Source organism: Misgurnus anguillicaudatus, chromosome 24, assembly GCF_027580225.2.
Source record: "Misgurnus anguillicaudatus chromosome 24, ASM2758022v2, whole genome shotgun sequence".
Lineage (NCBI taxonomy): Eukaryota > Metazoa > Chordata > Actinopteri > Cypriniformes > Cobitidae > Misgurnus > Misgurnus anguillicaudatus.
Window position 1 is genome coordinate 38,529,073 of NC_073360.2, and position 16,800 is coordinate 38,545,872.

General features: G+C 35.6%; 2 protein-coding genes across 8 annotated transcripts in view; one reads left to right on the top strand and one right to left on the bottom strand.

Moving 5' to 3' along the window:
• Positions 1-18: 18 nt before the first annotated feature.
• On the top strand, positions 19-9,768 carry spsb4b (splA/ryanodine receptor domain and SOCS box containing 4b). 2 transcript variants are annotated; one of them, XM_055197407.2, is made up of 4 exons: positions 19-256; positions 3,263-3,354; positions 7,998-8,839; positions 9,057-9,768. In XM_055197407.2, exons 3-4 carry the CDS (start codon positions 8,119-8,121, stop codon positions 9,182-9,184), a joined length of 849 nt encoding a protein of 282 aa, XP_055053382.2. In that variant the 5' UTR covers positions 19-256; positions 3,263-3,354; positions 7,998-8,118; the 3' UTR covers positions 9,185-9,768. The 2 variants fall into 2 exon arrangements, with proteins under 2 accessions (XP_055053382.2, XP_055053381.2); XM_055197406.2 differs by having other exon boundaries at positions 20-256; positions 7,993-8,839.
• Positions 9,769-12,620: 2,852 nt separating this feature from the next.
• The window catches only part of LOC129438607 (uncharacterized), a 247,281-nt gene continuing 243,101 nt past the window's right edge, over positions 12,621-16,800 (bottom strand). For all 6 annotated transcript variants that reach the window (XM_073862949.1, XM_073862948.1, XM_073862945.1 and 3 more), the window contains one exon: positions 12,621-15,164. In XM_073862949.1, the coding sequence (XP_073719050.1) occupies positions 15,083-15,164 (82 nt within the window). In that variant the 3' untranslated portion in view covers positions 12,621-15,082. The remainder of the gene's footprint in view (positions 15,165-16,800) is intronic.

Sequence of the window (16,800 nt, forward strand, 5' to 3'; positions counted from 1 at the left end):
GTCATCACCACCCACGCGCCGACCTGGCCAACCAGAGCGCGGCGGCTGTGCGTGACGTCACTCGCAAAATATCTCACGGAACAAAAGCCGTGCGCGCGCTGAGCTCCTCCCCGCTGGAAGTGAACGACAATGCGATCATTTAGCCTTTAAAGTTTGTTTAAAACATTGTGATATATATTGAGGAGTGTAGTGGAGTGGTATAAAACACCAGACACCCAGTTTGTGTTAATCGAAGCCGTGCGGGATTCTCGCGAGAGTAAGTGCATACAGCGCGTGGCTGGTTTGTTTGTGTTGTTTTACATTGATAGTACAACGTTGCTTTCTCGATAAACTGTTTCCGAGCCGAGTGTTGTGACAAGATTTTGCGTTATAAACTTTTAAAACGCATTATGTTTGATGAACCTATTAGTAAGCATTTCGTTGAGTGCCTAGATTTAAACGCACAGATTTGTTTTCACGTCACTGAGTATCATGTCATTGTAATGCACACAAGAGTTTGTGTACGTTAACATTGTTAGTGTTTTACTTGCGTTTATCGTTTATATTTATGTTTAAAGGTCACAACTGGAAAAGGATTGAGAGATAAACTAATCATGTCATACACGTGTTTATCAGGCACAGATTGTGAATATTATAAACTAATCAGTTAAACAGTGACGTCTGTGGATCTGGTTAAAGTTTCTGAATGACTCCTTTAAGTGTATTAGCGCAAGTTTCTTTCCATTTCCTTTGTTCAGTCTTTCTTTGTTCTTTGTCTTTTCAATCGTGGCCACTTCCCATCACCTATAATTTGCATATGTTCGTTATTCATTATTATAAATACTTAGTGTAACCCTTATGCAAACAAGGCCTCGGACAGACGTATATTTGTGCATTTGTTTTGACATAAGTGTTTGTGTAAGTTTATCAAATAGAGGCTTGGCATATGGCACATTTTGTTAGTTACTAAATGCATGTGTGTATGTTTACAGTAGACACCTGAGTGAACTTAATGAAAAATTCATGTTTGGGTTATATTTCACCCCAGGATTAAAAGAAATATTTTGCTTTAAGAAACTAACGCCTGTTTTGTGACCATTTTGAAGAATTCTTAACTGTCCAGCGATCTCGTGATCCAATCCAGAAGTGGCTTTGTGATGTTTTCTGAGTAGTTAACTTCTGAAACTCCAACCGTGGCATTTCCCAATTCAGCTGAGGTCATCCATGGATTCCTGTTCTGAGCATGCTCAGATTGAAAGAGAGAAGTAGAAAGTGCCAAAACTGCTTCCTCTTCCTCTTTTTGTGTCTCATTTTAATTTCTCCTCTTATGGCTCACGCAAAGAAGTGTAATGAGTTACGAAAACGCAAACATCAAACTATTGCTTTAGGGTTCTTTCGTCTTTCATTGACCTGATGTTGAACTCCTGTTGACCTTTTGACCTTTGCTGTGATGGCCTGTCATTCTTAAGATCCACTGCTCTTTATTTTTTGTTATTTATTGCCAACCGTGTCTACTTGAATAGTTACTTAAGGGCCATTTACACGACAATGACTTACGCCGATTATGCTTAGTAAACTGATAACACGTGAGGTCATGTAAACGCGTAAAACGGTTTTCTGTAATCGGGGAAAGCCCATAAACGGGTAAGCAAAAACCGATCGGCACAGGTAGTTTTTTGCTCATTACCCAGATTTCGCGTGGCATGTAAACACCTTAACCGGCTTTCTCACGGTTTTGTCCGCGGTCATTCAAACGAATGGGACTCTGCTCTAAATAAAAAATAATTTACACTTCCAATAAAAATTTCCAAAAGATGGTTTTGGATGTTTCAGGTAGTTGTTATCGCGCTGATACATGTTCAATTGTTCATTTTTGTGATAAGTTCCATTTTAGCTAGTAGTTTGATCCTGTAGAAAGGGGTGTGGTGTTATGATTGGCGTGGTTGAATTGGGGGCGCAAGCATTTGGGCGTAAGTTTGATACCGCAGCTCCTCCAACTGCTCCACGGATGATTCCTTCTGCATTGATTTGGAGTTTGGAGAACTGACGTTTTACGTAACATGGTGGCGACCATGTCGGACATTTTTAGCTTTAATTCAAAACAATGGAAGGAGGCGACATTGCATCGTCCATCTTTATTACAGTCTATGGGCAGGACTCACCAAAGCTTTTTTATGCGTCTGAGGACGCCGAATGCCAGCTGTTTTTTTTTCTTCAGCTGAGTGCTTTGGTAGCTTTGATACTTGAGCCGTTTGAGAACTGACATTGATGAGCAGAGCTTTTCACCCAAAGTTGAATTTCTTTCAACTCTCGACGCTCAGTATTGAGCATGAAAAAACGCAGAGCGCCAGCTTTCAGCGCGGAAAGTTGTGAAAAACGGCGCAATTCCATTGGAAAAAATTTTAAACGTGCGTCGGCCACAGGCGTAAAAGCTTTGGTGTGCATGCCCCATAAGCGTCTAGCACACAAATCTGTTGTTGCTTTCATCAAGCCACACTATGGGTTAACATTTAATGTAGTGGTTATAAAGCTTACTTTCATTACATCATCCATGAACAACCCAGTCTCACCCCATGGCGTCAATATTTGACGACACTTGACCATGCGTCAATATGTTGACGCGGAGGGTATATCTTTCGCGTCATTTTTTGACGAACTAGGGACTTCAATACTATTAAGTCCGTTGCATTCTCTTTTCTTTTTTTCTACCATTTTCTACCATTTTCGCGTCGGTTTAGGGTTAGATTTTTACATAATGACATCCCTACCCAAACCTAACCCTAACCCCAATGCCAGGCGACAACTGTTAAATTTTGCGTACCTAATAGTATTGAAGTCCCCAGTTCGTCAAAAAATGACGCGAAAGGTATGCCCTCCGCGTCAGCGTGTTGACGCATGGTCAAGTGTCGTCAAATATTGACGCCATGGGTGTGAGACCGTGTTACCATGAACATGATGTCTAAGTCCTGTTGGATCGATTTCTATCGACAATAAAGGTCAAGACTACTACAACTTGTTCCACGCTCTTTCACATCTGCAGCTACTGTTGTTGTTGTTTAGTAACCTCTAGTGTTAGAAAATACATACTGTGCCTTTATTCAAAAGCTTGTATAGTATTGTTGTCTCATATTGTGTCATTTCAATGGTATTGGTATTCACTGCAGTTTTAGTGGTACGATAATCCTACCTAGTATCTACATTAGTATACAAAATTATATGTATGTATGAGAGAAATGAATGCATTTATATGCTTTTACCAATGAAAATGTCTCTTTCTGCGCAGGTAGAGTTTTTCTGGAGTTGCAGGAGTTTGGGGAGTAATAAAACTGATCTCACTTTGGCAGATCTTCCTGAAGTGCTGGTGTGATCTAGAAGGTGAGTGTTTGCTCAGTTATTCACACTTATGCCAGATTTTCTTTCAATGATTCACCATCATATTGGCATGAGGGAGGAATGCTTCAGATGAAGGAGTGTAGAGCGAAGGAGAAGTGTTCAGATGGGAGTGAGACAGCAGTAGAAAGGCATGTCTGTTTTTGGTGCTCATGGAAAGATCAGTTGGACTACTTTTTCATTCCTCACTCCTTTCTTTTTTATTTCTTGCATTGTGCTGAAGGTGGAGACGATGTGTGGTGGGTAAGGTCAGTCTCTGATCATGTATTATCTTGCATACTGTGTCCATGTGATATTTTGTTGTTGTTATTTGATTGTCACATAAACAATCTTCTATATCAGAGATATATCTAGAATCCAGTACATCAGAGCGAGTATAAGCGTGAGCATTTTTTGACCTGGACCAGATCATAACCACCTAGAACAACTTAGCATTGTGTAGACAGAGTTTTGCACAGGATTAAAAACTAGTATTGGACTGTGGACTGAAAATTTTTGCTTTCATGAACATCCTATGATTCACCTGTTTATATGCTATAGTCTCTTTAAATGTGAATAATTGCTTTATATAAACTACTGGTCAGAAGTTTTGCTTAAATGCTTGACATTACTTTCGTAGACAAAAATATAGATGTGCCAAGCAGATTAGTTTCTGTTATAATAAAATAATTTTTGAAATCGATGACTTGGACTCAATATTGAAGTGAAAAGCAGCCAATAAGAGCCCAGATTTAATGTGAACTAATTCAAATACATCCTAAGGTGAAACTTTGAGAAGCTTTTTGATAAAAAGCCACGAGTACAATTTTGCAATTTCTAGGCAAAGGGTGACTGCACTTCAGATGATAAAACATAACATGGGTGATTCTCACGAAAACTTGTTTTTAAAAATGTCAAGCATGAAAATGTAAAAATTGCTTAAATTTACTTTTTTTCCCACCAGACATTGAAAGTCTGGAGTAAATGGAAACATTAATTTAAAAACTTTTACTTATCATTTAACACTTTTTGTAACATAATTTAAAAAATTAGTCCTAAAAATCTCATTACCGCAACAGTCAGAAAACATCAACACTGACATATTTTCAAAATTACATGACAAACTTGAAAGAACATAATTTGGAGATTCTGCACATGCATTTAAAATCAAAGTATTATGCTTCTATTAATTAAATTAACATTTAATAAGCATCTGTTGCGGTAATGATAATCAAAATGTCGTGTAAGCATTCTGACAAGACAATATTTCAAATTAACTGTAAAAAAATGATCTTACCTGGTAGCCATCTTGAAGTAACTGGTCCATGTGCTTGGTCACTCAAAATCAAACTTTATTAAAATTCTGTATGTGTGCTTAAACTGTTCTCAAAAATTGTTGCGGAGGATGAGAACATCACGCATGGACACATCATTTTCCTAATTTTTCTTCATTGTTATTATACATGAATATTCAGTAAATATTTTTTCTGTCTGTAGTCTAGCAAAACATCCATTTATTTTTTTAAAAAATATTTTTGTATTAATTTGATTAAATTACAACATAACGCATGTTCAAACACAGCCAGACACATTGCGGTAATGAGAATTTCAGCAGAAAATGAGATAAAATTTCCAATGATAAATTCTTATGTTGAAATCACACATTGTGCAAGGTAGAACACAGTATTGTGTTAATTCTGATGCTTTTTAATGTTACTATATTACACATTTTAAAGCTAAAATCATTAGTGCCGTGGTGTTTCAATGGTTTCGTGAGAATCACCCACATAGTTTAGATTTATTTTGGATGATTTTTGTCACTACATAAGACATGTAACTGTGGGAATTGAGTTTATTATTATTCTGTTATAAATGGATATAAAAACAGCGAGTGAGTGTTTCAAAACTTTATAAAATACAACTTTTAATGTAAATAAAATACATTTGTTTGTGCGCACATGTGAGTAACACTTATTTGGCTCAAATGTAGGGTTTGTTTTCTCCTGAGATCACATGTCTGAAACAGAAGCGGTTGAGAGATGATGAGTCAGGCTTTTATCGGAGGCCTTTATTGTAAATGTGGCTTTTCTTAGCAGAAATATGTTTTTTGGCCAGTGTTTGGGATAGTCCAGATTTGCTTTTTGGCTCTTGTTGTATGTTTGTGTGTCTGAAGAACTTTCTGTAGTTTCTTTCTTTGTAGCTCAGAAGGGAATATTTACCTCCGGTCCACACGTTCCTGTGAAGCTGTGGTCTTCTTAGGTTCAAACTGAATTCTCTCGGTCTCTCAGTGAAGTGTTAGCTGGGTTTTCCATCGCGCTGATTTTATGCACATTTTGAAATATCACATAAAAAATGAGTGATGAAAGCGTCAACTTTTGAATACAAAAATCCATTAATTTGCAATAAAGTTTTTACCATCATTTGAGGTGTTTTTAGACTTTAGTATAATAGGAGATGTAAACGCATTTACCAAATAAATTCTGACATAGTGAACATTAAACCCAAGAGCCTGACGGTCTAGCTGTTTTTGCTGTCGTTGTCTTTACCATATGTAAGTCTTGATGTTGTCGCAATGCCTTTGCTGCTAGTGCCTGCATCAAAAATTCTGCATTTCTTCTTCTGTGCACAGCAAGCTGCACTGCTAGTAAATGTATAATTTGCCCAATCATTACTAAATTCTAAGCGTGTCTTGATTTGTTTACTGTTGGTTCCTATGCTATCAATACCACCGTCATTCGCTCAAACAACTTGATGCACCTAATTCACTTTTTCTTTTTGGCATATTTTGAAAAGATTTGCTTCACGTTTCGACTCTGAAGCCAAGGGACACTGTTGTGAATTAAATAACTTAAAATTACCAACGTTTATAACCTAACTGATCATCCCATGCAAATGTCAACCTTACCATAAATAGTAAAGTTTTACCAAATGTTTTTATATCACAGATGTCAATATTATAAATACTAACGCAAGGTGTCACTCTGTTAAAAAATTTAAATCGTTTTTAAAAAAGTGTTTTCATATTGGGAAAGTGAAGTTTCTTTCTCCTTAAATGTATTTTAAAAAAATTAAATGTTTGTTGAAGAGCCGCCCGACATTGCAGCCAAAGAAGCACTATCCATAGTGTCCTATACCTTTTACAGACTTAAAACAAACGATAAATGAATATGTCAGAAATAAATGATAATCAGATTGGGATCAATGTCTAAATAATAAGTTGAATGAAATAAATCCTGATGTCAGGAAAAAACATATTTCTGTTTTGAGAATTGTTGGAATCAAATCATCTATACAAGATGCAGAATAGGACATTTAAAATGTACACATACATTTTTACTCTCAGGAGAAAATTCTCCAAAATATTCATCTTGTAAAAATTAATTGTCTATTAGAATATCCTTCTAGATTGTATTACATCTGCCCCTGTGAAAAACCTTTTTTTATTCTAATGATACTTTTGAAAAGGTTTTTATTTAAGTGAATCCAAACATAGTTCTAAAATTAATTTTAAACGTCTTTTAGTCTTACTCTATTTAATTACAGAATAGTGTAATTAAATAAAGTAAGACTAGAAAAGATGTTTAAAATTCATGCAAAATTCAGATATAAAACTAATGCTACACGTACCTATCATTGTACTTTGTTTGATTTGGTTGGCTTGTATCAGAGGAGAAAAGTGCATGTGTTGCTGTTTATTGCCAAAGCTCTAATAGGTAAACTTCATTTGTATATGTGTAGTCTCTTTTCTTATTTTTCTGGTTTATAAAAGTAGATCTTCCTTCAAATTACTTTTAACTGTGCCTAGATCATATTCTGAGTTTGGTAAAACTGCTTTTCTTCTTATGCTCCTAGATTATGGATTATGAAAATGCTAGGCGTGCTCCCATATTTAAAAAATTTTTAGAAACCTTTTGGAGTCTTATTTGAAAGAATCATGTTCTTGTTTTACTTAACATTTATATATTGTATTATTGAGAATTGTAGTTTTGAGTGCTGGACATGACTCTTCTGTATTGTTTGTTTTGAAATATTTTTGTGTGAAGCTTTGTGTGCTTCCATTTTGGCAGGACTCTCTGGTAGAAGAGATTTTTTTTATCTCAATGGCATTATTCCTGGGTAAATAAAGGATAAATAAATACAATTCTCTAGAAGCTGGTATGATGTTTAAAAGAAAAGAAAGAAAGAAGACTCGTCCCTTCTTTATTTATTGAGTATTATTGCTTCTGGTTTGTGGGTTTTAAAAAAAATTATACGTTTAAAATCATTTCACGTTCTTTCTGGGAAAAGACATCGACACTCTCCGTCTTACTCTAGTTTCTGTGCTACCTGTACCAACCTAAAACTTTCACTTTACATAAATTTCATTAGTCATTCAGTTATTGCCAAATGCATATTGCATAATTTCGATAATTTTTATATATGCCTATCTTTCGGTCCGTGTTTTTTTTCTGGTAAAAAGCAGATTTTTCCATCAAGACTTGCTTTTAATATGACCCCGCCTTACATTTGTTGCTTTATGGTGTATTTTAAAACACACAATGATTATTTTTAGTTTTTTGGTCAGTATATGTTTTAAGCAATTTTATTTGAATTCTTCAAAACTTGTGTCCAGTACACCTAACTCTCTCTCGCTCTCATTTTCAGTACAGCTCACCCTAGTCTGGACTGCTGCTTCTACATGGGGCTGCATCGTCTCTTCTGATTGGCTGACGTTCACCTTCCTGTCTTGCTCATGAGGTAACCCCGGCTGTTGTAGTTGATGCCCGTGTAATGGGGCAGAGGGTGTCGGGTGTGGTCAAGTCTGCCGATGAGCCGGAGGCGGGCGAGTTGGCTTACCGGCCGGCATGCGCGTCACTCCGAAGCCATGGTGTCCCGTTACCTCCCCGTCTGGAGCTGCTGTTAGACATGCCACCGGCAGGACCAGAAGTTCAGCTCCAGCACGCCTGGAACCCAGACGAACGCTCGCTCAATCTATTCATCAAAGATGACGACCGCCTAACGTTTCACCGGCATCCGGTGGCCCAAAGCACGGATTGTGTGCGGGGAAAAGTAGGCTTCACCCGCGGGCTTCACGCATGGACCCTCCGCTGGCCCGTGCGGCAGCGTGGCACGCATGCTGTGGTCGGTGTTGCGACCTCTTTGGCTCCTTTAAGGGCTGTGGGATATTGCGCCCTGGTGGGCAGTGACGCGGAATCATGGGGTTGGGATTTGGGCCGTGGCAGACTTTACCATGACCGAAAGAATCAAAGCGGACCCGCGCCAGCCTTTCCCAAAATTATTGAGGATGATGAGGAGGATGAAGGGGCGTTCTCAGTGCCAGAGGAGATTCTGGTGGTGCTGGACATGGATGAGGGAACGCTTGGGTTCTGCGCTGATGGGAACTATCTGGGTGTTGCGTTTCGTGGGCTGAAGGGAAAGAAGCTTTACCCGATTGTCAGTGCTGTGTGGGGTCACTGTGAGGTCACCATGACCTACATCAACGGATTGGACCGTACGTATATATATCTCACAACTTGTGCATGTAATACCTATTTTAAATCCAGCACTGAATGTTTTTCATGATTTCTTGACCTAAAAAAATCTGTTATAATGGTTATTGATGGTTGTGAGACAGATCTCATCTAGGATCAGTTTTGATAATTTTAAGGATGTGTTTGTGTACTGACATTTGCTTTTTGACCCTAACCGAATTTTGATCTGTCCCACAGCCGAACCTCTGCCCCTGATGGAGCTGTGCAGACGGGCCGCTCGACAGGCTCTGGGTCGACAGCGGATCCATCACATCCAGGCTTTGCCACTGCCACAGACGCTTAAAAACTACCTGCAGTACCAATGAGAGACACCAAAGCACAGAGCCAAATATGAGCTGCAGTCTGAATGCAGTGTCAGTGATGTCAGTAAAAGCTTTGTGCTGTGCACAGATGTCTGTAGTGTTTATAAGAGATGGACGCTACAGAATTGACCAGATAGAGGAGAATCTGTTTTTTATGAATAATCAAACTAATGGTTTATTTAGAGATTTTTTTTAGAGAAACTAAATGAAAGTGTGTTTTGTTTGAGACAAGTCCATGTCTTCCGTTTTGAAGTCATTTTCATTTTTTAATCTAAACACTAAGGACCTGTTTTTGTATGCAGATTCAGTGTAATATTAATGTTGTTTAGTAACTTTTAAACAAATGCATTTTATTTCTGGGTTTGTATCCAGAACACAGGTCTTTATTATCTTTTATTCAGTGCCTGAGATTTTACATTTTAATCTTGTGCATATTTTGTAAGCATGAAACTGATGAAATCGGTTCTGAAATGTTTTTAGCATCTGAACTGGAGTATTGCTTTTTTCTTTAAACTGCTGAAAGGATGATTTTTATATGTCTGATGTCTTTTATGGCTTTTGATTTGTCAATAAACCACTTAAAATGATCTCTTTATCTCTCCTTACTGATGTCATAAGTAAACAAATTTTCTTTTACAGGGGTCTCATGTTTTATCAAAAATTTGGAGAGATATTAAATCTAATAGGGGAGCCACTCTGCCCCACCAAATTCTCTCAAGTTTTTTCCAGCAGTACTAATTTGACCTATTGTTCATAATTGACCAGCACGAATAGAAATTAGAACAAATTTTAAGTATTTAAAAAAACAGACAAATGTATCCAAATAAAATAAATATATTTAAAAATACGCATTCATTAAAATTAATATGGCGGCACCTGCTGGTGAAAACATTGTAAAAGCAACAAGATCTCAGTACAAACCTATTTTTTTAGTCTATGGTAAAACATTTTACACTTGACATAAAAAATGATTGCGAAGGGTTTTTAAAAAAATAAAATAAAGACAGGTATGGTATCTGCTTAACAAATAAGGAAAATTAGTAACATTTATGTTTTGTTACCCGACTAAAACCTTTCTTAGAAGAAGATATAAGACAAACATTAAAGTTAACTGTTGTTCTTTGTCACTCTTCCAACGATGTTATACATTTATTTTGGTGATGTACCTACACTAATACATTTTGGACAGAACTTTATTCAAGCCTCTTTTGTTAGCGATTTCTCTTTATGTTTTATAGAGGTCTTCTTTGGATCGTTTGACTGCTTGAAAGAGACACAGGTAAATTTTTATATATGATTTATAGCTAGCTTAATTTCACATAGCCTACATAAGTAAAAATGTACTGGATCCAAATCTCTCTTTTCTTCATTTAAAGATGATTTAGAAGTATACGGAAATTAGTCAAAGCTTTATTAATCATAAGCAACGAAAACTATCTCTTTATTCCTTTTAAGTTGTATATTTGCATTATTGTCCTCTCAGTAGTACCTTAGTAAACTTACAAAAAGTCTACTACCAGTAATACCTAACTGTGCTATTTGAGAGTCAAAGTACCCTAAAGATTTTCTGAAATGTATTTTAAGTAGGCCTATACTTAAGTGTTTTTTATGTATAAAGTACAAAATTAGCTAAATGTACTTAAAACGTACACCTATTGGAAGCTTGTACTGGGAATTTTGATTAATTGGGAACATATTCATTGCTGATATATTCATTTTAATGCACGTCCACACGTCTTGGCTTTTTACCTTTTCCACCATTTCTTGTTGTTTTGTATTTCGCAGCACTCATGTTCTTCAGTCCATATTTTGTATGAAGCACGTGCTGGGTCAAGCTTCTTTACAAACATCGTAAGCCCTCATCATCCAACACTAAAACTAACTGATACAAGAACTATGAAAGTCAATAGTCACCGGCGGTAACTGATGGGAGAAACAACGTTTTTCGAAGCTTCGAATTAATTGAACCAATACACACTGGCGACACCTGCTGGTCAAAATAGTGTAAAAGCAGCAAGAAATTTTCAAACATTTTACACTTTTTACAATTGTTCTAAAAATATGTTTTTAAGAAAAATAAATTATTTAATTTAATTAAGACATAATTAAAAGTGTATTCTGTGTTTTTAGTTGTATTTATGGCAAACAAATAATTAAAACGAACTCTCTTTTTAATTCTGCACATTTTTGTCATTAAATCTGTCTAAAAACAAAAAGTAAACAAATGGTAGTGTTATTAGTCAGACTCAGAAGGATGAATGTTTTATGATTAAAACCACCTACACTGGTCATTTGTGATTCACTCCCCCTAGTGGTGAATCGTCGGATTTTCGAAACGCTTCCAAACAGTTATGACGTAATGAAGCCTCATTTGCTAAAATCACGTGACTTTGGCCAGTTTGAAACAAGCTCCAAACCAATGATTCGAAACAAAATATTCGTAATGTTTCAAAGCCTCATGAAGCGTGCTTCGAAATCACCCATCACTACCGGTAACTGTGTTTTACCATCATTTTTTAAAATATCTTCTTTTGTGTTCAACAGCAAAAATAAACTTGTACAGGTTTGTAACAACATGAGAGTGAGTAAATTATGACAGAATTTCCATGTTTTTGTGAACTGTCCCTTTAAAGGTGCTGAAGAATACATTGATACAGTATCATAAATTGTTCTCTGATATCTACATAGAAGCGAGGTAAGTTTAATGATCCAAAAACAAAAAAAAGTCTTACGTCCACTACAACCCTGGAATTTCTATCTATAATGAAAATGGCTGTTTTTACCTTATTTGGAAGGGTCATGGATAATAATAATAATGAGCTCTGCTTTGATTGGCTGTTTTTACAGCACTAATTATATCAGTCAGCAGCTGGTAACTATAAAAGCTAACAGACCTATTATATTTTTGAGTCTGTGTCAGATAAAGATACAGATTTTGAGGAATAATTGTTTAAAGATTGTTAATGGATGTTTCTGAGTGGTAAGTTTTTTTTTTAAATATGGACCTACAAAACGTAAATGTAACGTCAATAGAAGATCTTCAGCCTAAACGTTAGCATATATAGCATTAACTAGCATATAGCGCAAACTCGCCACAACGTTGTTTTTAGTATTGTAACAAATTTGTAATTAATTTAATGTGTAATTTAATGTTGGGGTGTACATCTCGACTGTAATGTCACAGTCGGTGTTATGTTGAGATATGTCTGTTTTCCAACAGTCTTTTGCATGCACAAGGTCTACACAAAGATAAGGAAACAATCGTGTTTGAGGCTCACGATATGTCATTACCATGTACACAACTCTTATTATTTATCTATGCCTAGATACAGTTTTAAATTCTATGGCACCTTTAATGTTCATGCATTTTTTGTCATTCAGTCTACCCTAATTGGATGTTGGACGTGCGAGGCCCAGGAAGTGAGACACACACAAAGAGTACATTTGAGTCTGAATGACTTTATTTCTTTATACAAGCAGATTATTATAGGCATCGTCAAACAACCTATTAAAACTTCAAAAGTGCATAATTTCCTTACATGGTAATAAGTCATGGTTATGCAAATGATTAAATATGCAGTGATGTCATTGGTATATGATCTTAATTCTAAGAAAAATCATAGCATTACATCTCAAGAGACATTTGTAACACACAACTTGTGAGAATTGTCTTTTTTGCTAAACTTACTGCTAGTTAGTTAAAAATGGTAAATATTTGCATACATGACACAAAAAACAACAACATGAATATAAATCAGCATGACCGCATTATGTTGCTGGAAAAAAGCGGCTAACAGAAAGATCATAATGGTTTTACATATGACTTGTTTATGAAGGTTTGTTAGGCACTTCTTTGTAAATCTGCTTTAAAACAATATTAAAAAAGCTCCAATACAAATACATAAACTATCTCCCTCTTAAGATAGAGAAATGTTTCTTTTACATCTGTTTATAAAACCCCTCATCTAAGTCATCTAAGAGGTAAATATTTTTAAAAACAAATTTCAGGCCCTGACACTCAAATACGTAGTCAAAGTTTAGATCTAGTTCTTGCATTAAGCAATATTAACCGGTGAAATAGTGTGGACCTCAATGCCTACTCTCAAATTACATCATTTAAAAATATAGTAGCGTTAATACAGATAACATTACGGTTTATGAGTCACAGATTGAATACTTTCAGGTTAGCAAAAAAAGGGGGATGAGGAAAATAAAATTACAAGCATATGAAAATACAAAGTTACAAATAAAGTTGATTAAAGTCTAATAGTAATATTTATGAATAGCAACAAAAGTAAATAATTAATATAATAAATATAATTGATCTTTAAAAGCTAGAGAAGTGTTTTCTGTTTGTCTTCTGTTATTTGATGAACATAATGACACAAACACAAGCAGATTTATTTTATGTGTATGTGTCCTGTTAAGAGGAGAAAGATTCTGCTTTTTGTAAGACGCCTCTCTTGCACTCAAATTTCAAAATCACTTAAATGTTAACATTTGCAGTTTATAAACGCATGCAAATTATAAACTTTCTATATAAAACAGTTATTTATTTCCGATAAATGACAGTGGATATTTGAAGAGTTTGGTTCCAAAACGCAATAAATCCATTTTGACAAATTTTGGTAAAAACGTGTTTTCTATACCAAGAAAGTGACAAGATGAAAACAACTATTTTCTGTTACAAACTTTCACACAGCATCTTTAGGTTATAAAAACATAAAAAATTCAAATCCATAAGTTGATTTTCAAAGATTTATTATAAAAACGGATTATTTCTTCCACAAAATGCAATAAATCCATGACAAGTTTTTATTCAAAATGCTATAAATCTATTGAATCAATAGCCTATATAAATGTGCATTCATCTTTGCCATGTTATATTCATTTAGTTGACTAGTTGTACGCACTAATTAAAAATATAAACATTAATGTTATTAATCAAAACACTTACTTTGTCATATTAAGAACACTGTCATTGCGGTTACTTGACGTCTTCGCTTAATGTCTTTCACAGCGATCGACTGTAAAATGTTTTTGGTCCTGCTCGATTTTCGTTGACTTTGAGTAAAATTATGTAAAGTTTTTCATAAGATCCTCTGGGGTCAATGTGTTAGCATGAGAAGCTTGATGCTGTCAGGAGAACAAGCACCCGTCTCCCGAGTGCCTCTCAGGGAAAATGTTAGATGCTGATGGCTTACGTTTCTTTCCCATCACAGAAAACCATCACAGGTTTAGCGATGCAATTAAAGTATTATTTTGTTTTGTTTGTTGATCACGTAGTACAAAGTAGATGAGGAAAACCAGGACTCCGTGTACTACGCGCGTCCGCCATTGTTTGTTTACATTGCGTGAACGGTGGGCTGTAATATCAGAAATGGAGTTATTGCGTTCTGTAAAAAATGGGAAGTGGCGTTTGTCGCATTTTGGGAAAAAAGGGAGAAAAGATGACAGAATAACACGGCGGATATTGGATTTTGCGTAAAATTAAGAATTTACTTTTAACTACTGACCTGATATAATACTGATTTTGGCAGTAACTCATTTTTTTCAAAAATGGCGTTTATTGCGTTTTGGAACCAAACTCTTCATTTACACTTTTCATGGTGTGTCTGTGTTTGTCTGATCAGTAACAGATTCATCAGGTGTTATTGTACATTGCTCTTGAGACTGATATATTTCCTTATCTGTTTTTGTCCTTGAAGAAGATAATAATGAAGCAACATAACATTAAACAGTAATGAAATATAATAAAATGAATATTTTTAACTTTGTAAGTGTTAGTTTATTTATATGGATATGCTTCTACTCAAGTCAAAATTTCAGTATGAACAAAAGTAAGGGATATTATAATAATACAAGTATGAGCACACAAATATAAAACTCAGACATGAGATATTACTGAGGCCGAACCTGATCGAAGCCAAAGAAGCGTCTCGGATCATTGAACAATTGTGATTTGATGAAGTCTGGTTCCATCCTGAAACAGAAACAGACAATTATGATTACAATTGGATAATTGTAACATCCGTCAGAAGGCACTCCCTCCCTCAGTCTATGCCCCAAAACTTTGGAACGCACTTCCTCTCACAATTAGAGCCACTCCCACATTAAACACTTTTAAAGCATCAATTAAAACTTTCCTCTTTTCTCAGGCCTACTCATAGAAGGGTTTTTATAATGTAGTACATTTTTAAATGCTATAATCTGTGGTGTTTTGATGTATACATGACTGCGATTTGTTCTGTTTTTACTTTATTTTAATTGTTTGTATAATTTATTGCATTGTTGTTTTGCTTGTGAAGTACTTTGTTCAACCTTTGTGTTGTGTAAAGAAGCTATATAAATAAACCTTGACATTATAACACATTGAACACTACATTTCCCATAAACCATTGCATGGACTTATTAGCAATCATTGTTTGCACCTGTGACTCATTTACCTGATTAGCTCTGCCTATTTAAACCATGTTTGATCAGTTTATCATTGCTCAGTATTGAAGTTGTTTTCACTGTAGTCTGTATGGTTACTTTTCCCGATCGAGGTTTCCCTGTTTGTTTATTGTTTTGTTTCCCTTGTATCTGTTTTGGATGGATTACCTGTGTATGACCTTCTGCTTGTTTATGGTTTTTTGTTGTGGATTAACCCTGTTTTTGGATTACCTTCAATAAAAGGATTGCATTTGGATCCGCCACCTTGTTTTGCCTTTCACACTAACAATAATGAAGTAATTTGATATTTTTGGTAATAAAAATGTATAGATAAAGTGAGCAATCATCTTTAAAATTACATAATAATGACAATGTAATAATAAAAATAATTGGATCAAATAAAGTATTAAAACCAAGACAACACATTAAATTAATATGTATGTAATAAAAACCAGCATTATGTATTATAACAAATGACTCGAGAGGGTTCTAGCGAACTTGCAGATGTTATCTTTAGTTTTACTTTAGATTGAGAAAAATGCTTACTTTTAGCCAAAAAACATTTAAATCCATTTAAATCTTTAATATTTGTCCAACTGTTTACACTAGAAATGACACAGCCACTGTCATTCTTGAGCAAAAACATACAGACATTAAATCATGAGTGAGGGTTAATCTGCTGAGACATCAATCAAAAGACCATCACAACACGTCTAAGACTTTATATGAGCGTACAAACCAACATTACTGGAAACCCAAACAAAAAAAGCACATGCAGTAAAATATAATGCATGCCTGTAAAAGGTTTTGCCACAAACACAACTTAATGCTGATATCAGGAGACAGTGACCGTTTCTCAAACAGAAAGATCCTATCCTCTGGAGGTCAAATATGCAGGCTGCATACTAGGGATGGCGAAAACTAAAAATTTTCTTGACCGACCACCGAGCCTATTATATGAAATAACAGCCATTTCGAGACGCGCCTGCAAATTCTCAACTCTGTGCCGCTCTGCCTCCGGCTCTTACACACACACACACTCCCCCGGCGCTGCCCTTCCACACACATCACCTTTTTTAAATCCTGTACACAGCGTGGAACATGAGTCCCGCAAACCCGGTGCCGAATCGGAGGACAAATGGCTGCTTAGTTTCGAAATGGTTAAGGTGATCGCATTGAAAATA

Excerpts from the sequence above, each read along its gene's own strand:
- spsb4b (XM_055197407.2), top strand. The coding sequence starts at position 8,119 with ATGGGGCAGAGGGTGTCGGGTGTGGTCAAGTCTGCCGATGAGCCGGAG. Across the intron at positions 8,840-9,056 it reads CTACATCAACGGATTGGACC|CCGAACCTCTGCCCCTGATG; the intron begins GTACGTATATAT and ends TCTGTCCCACAG.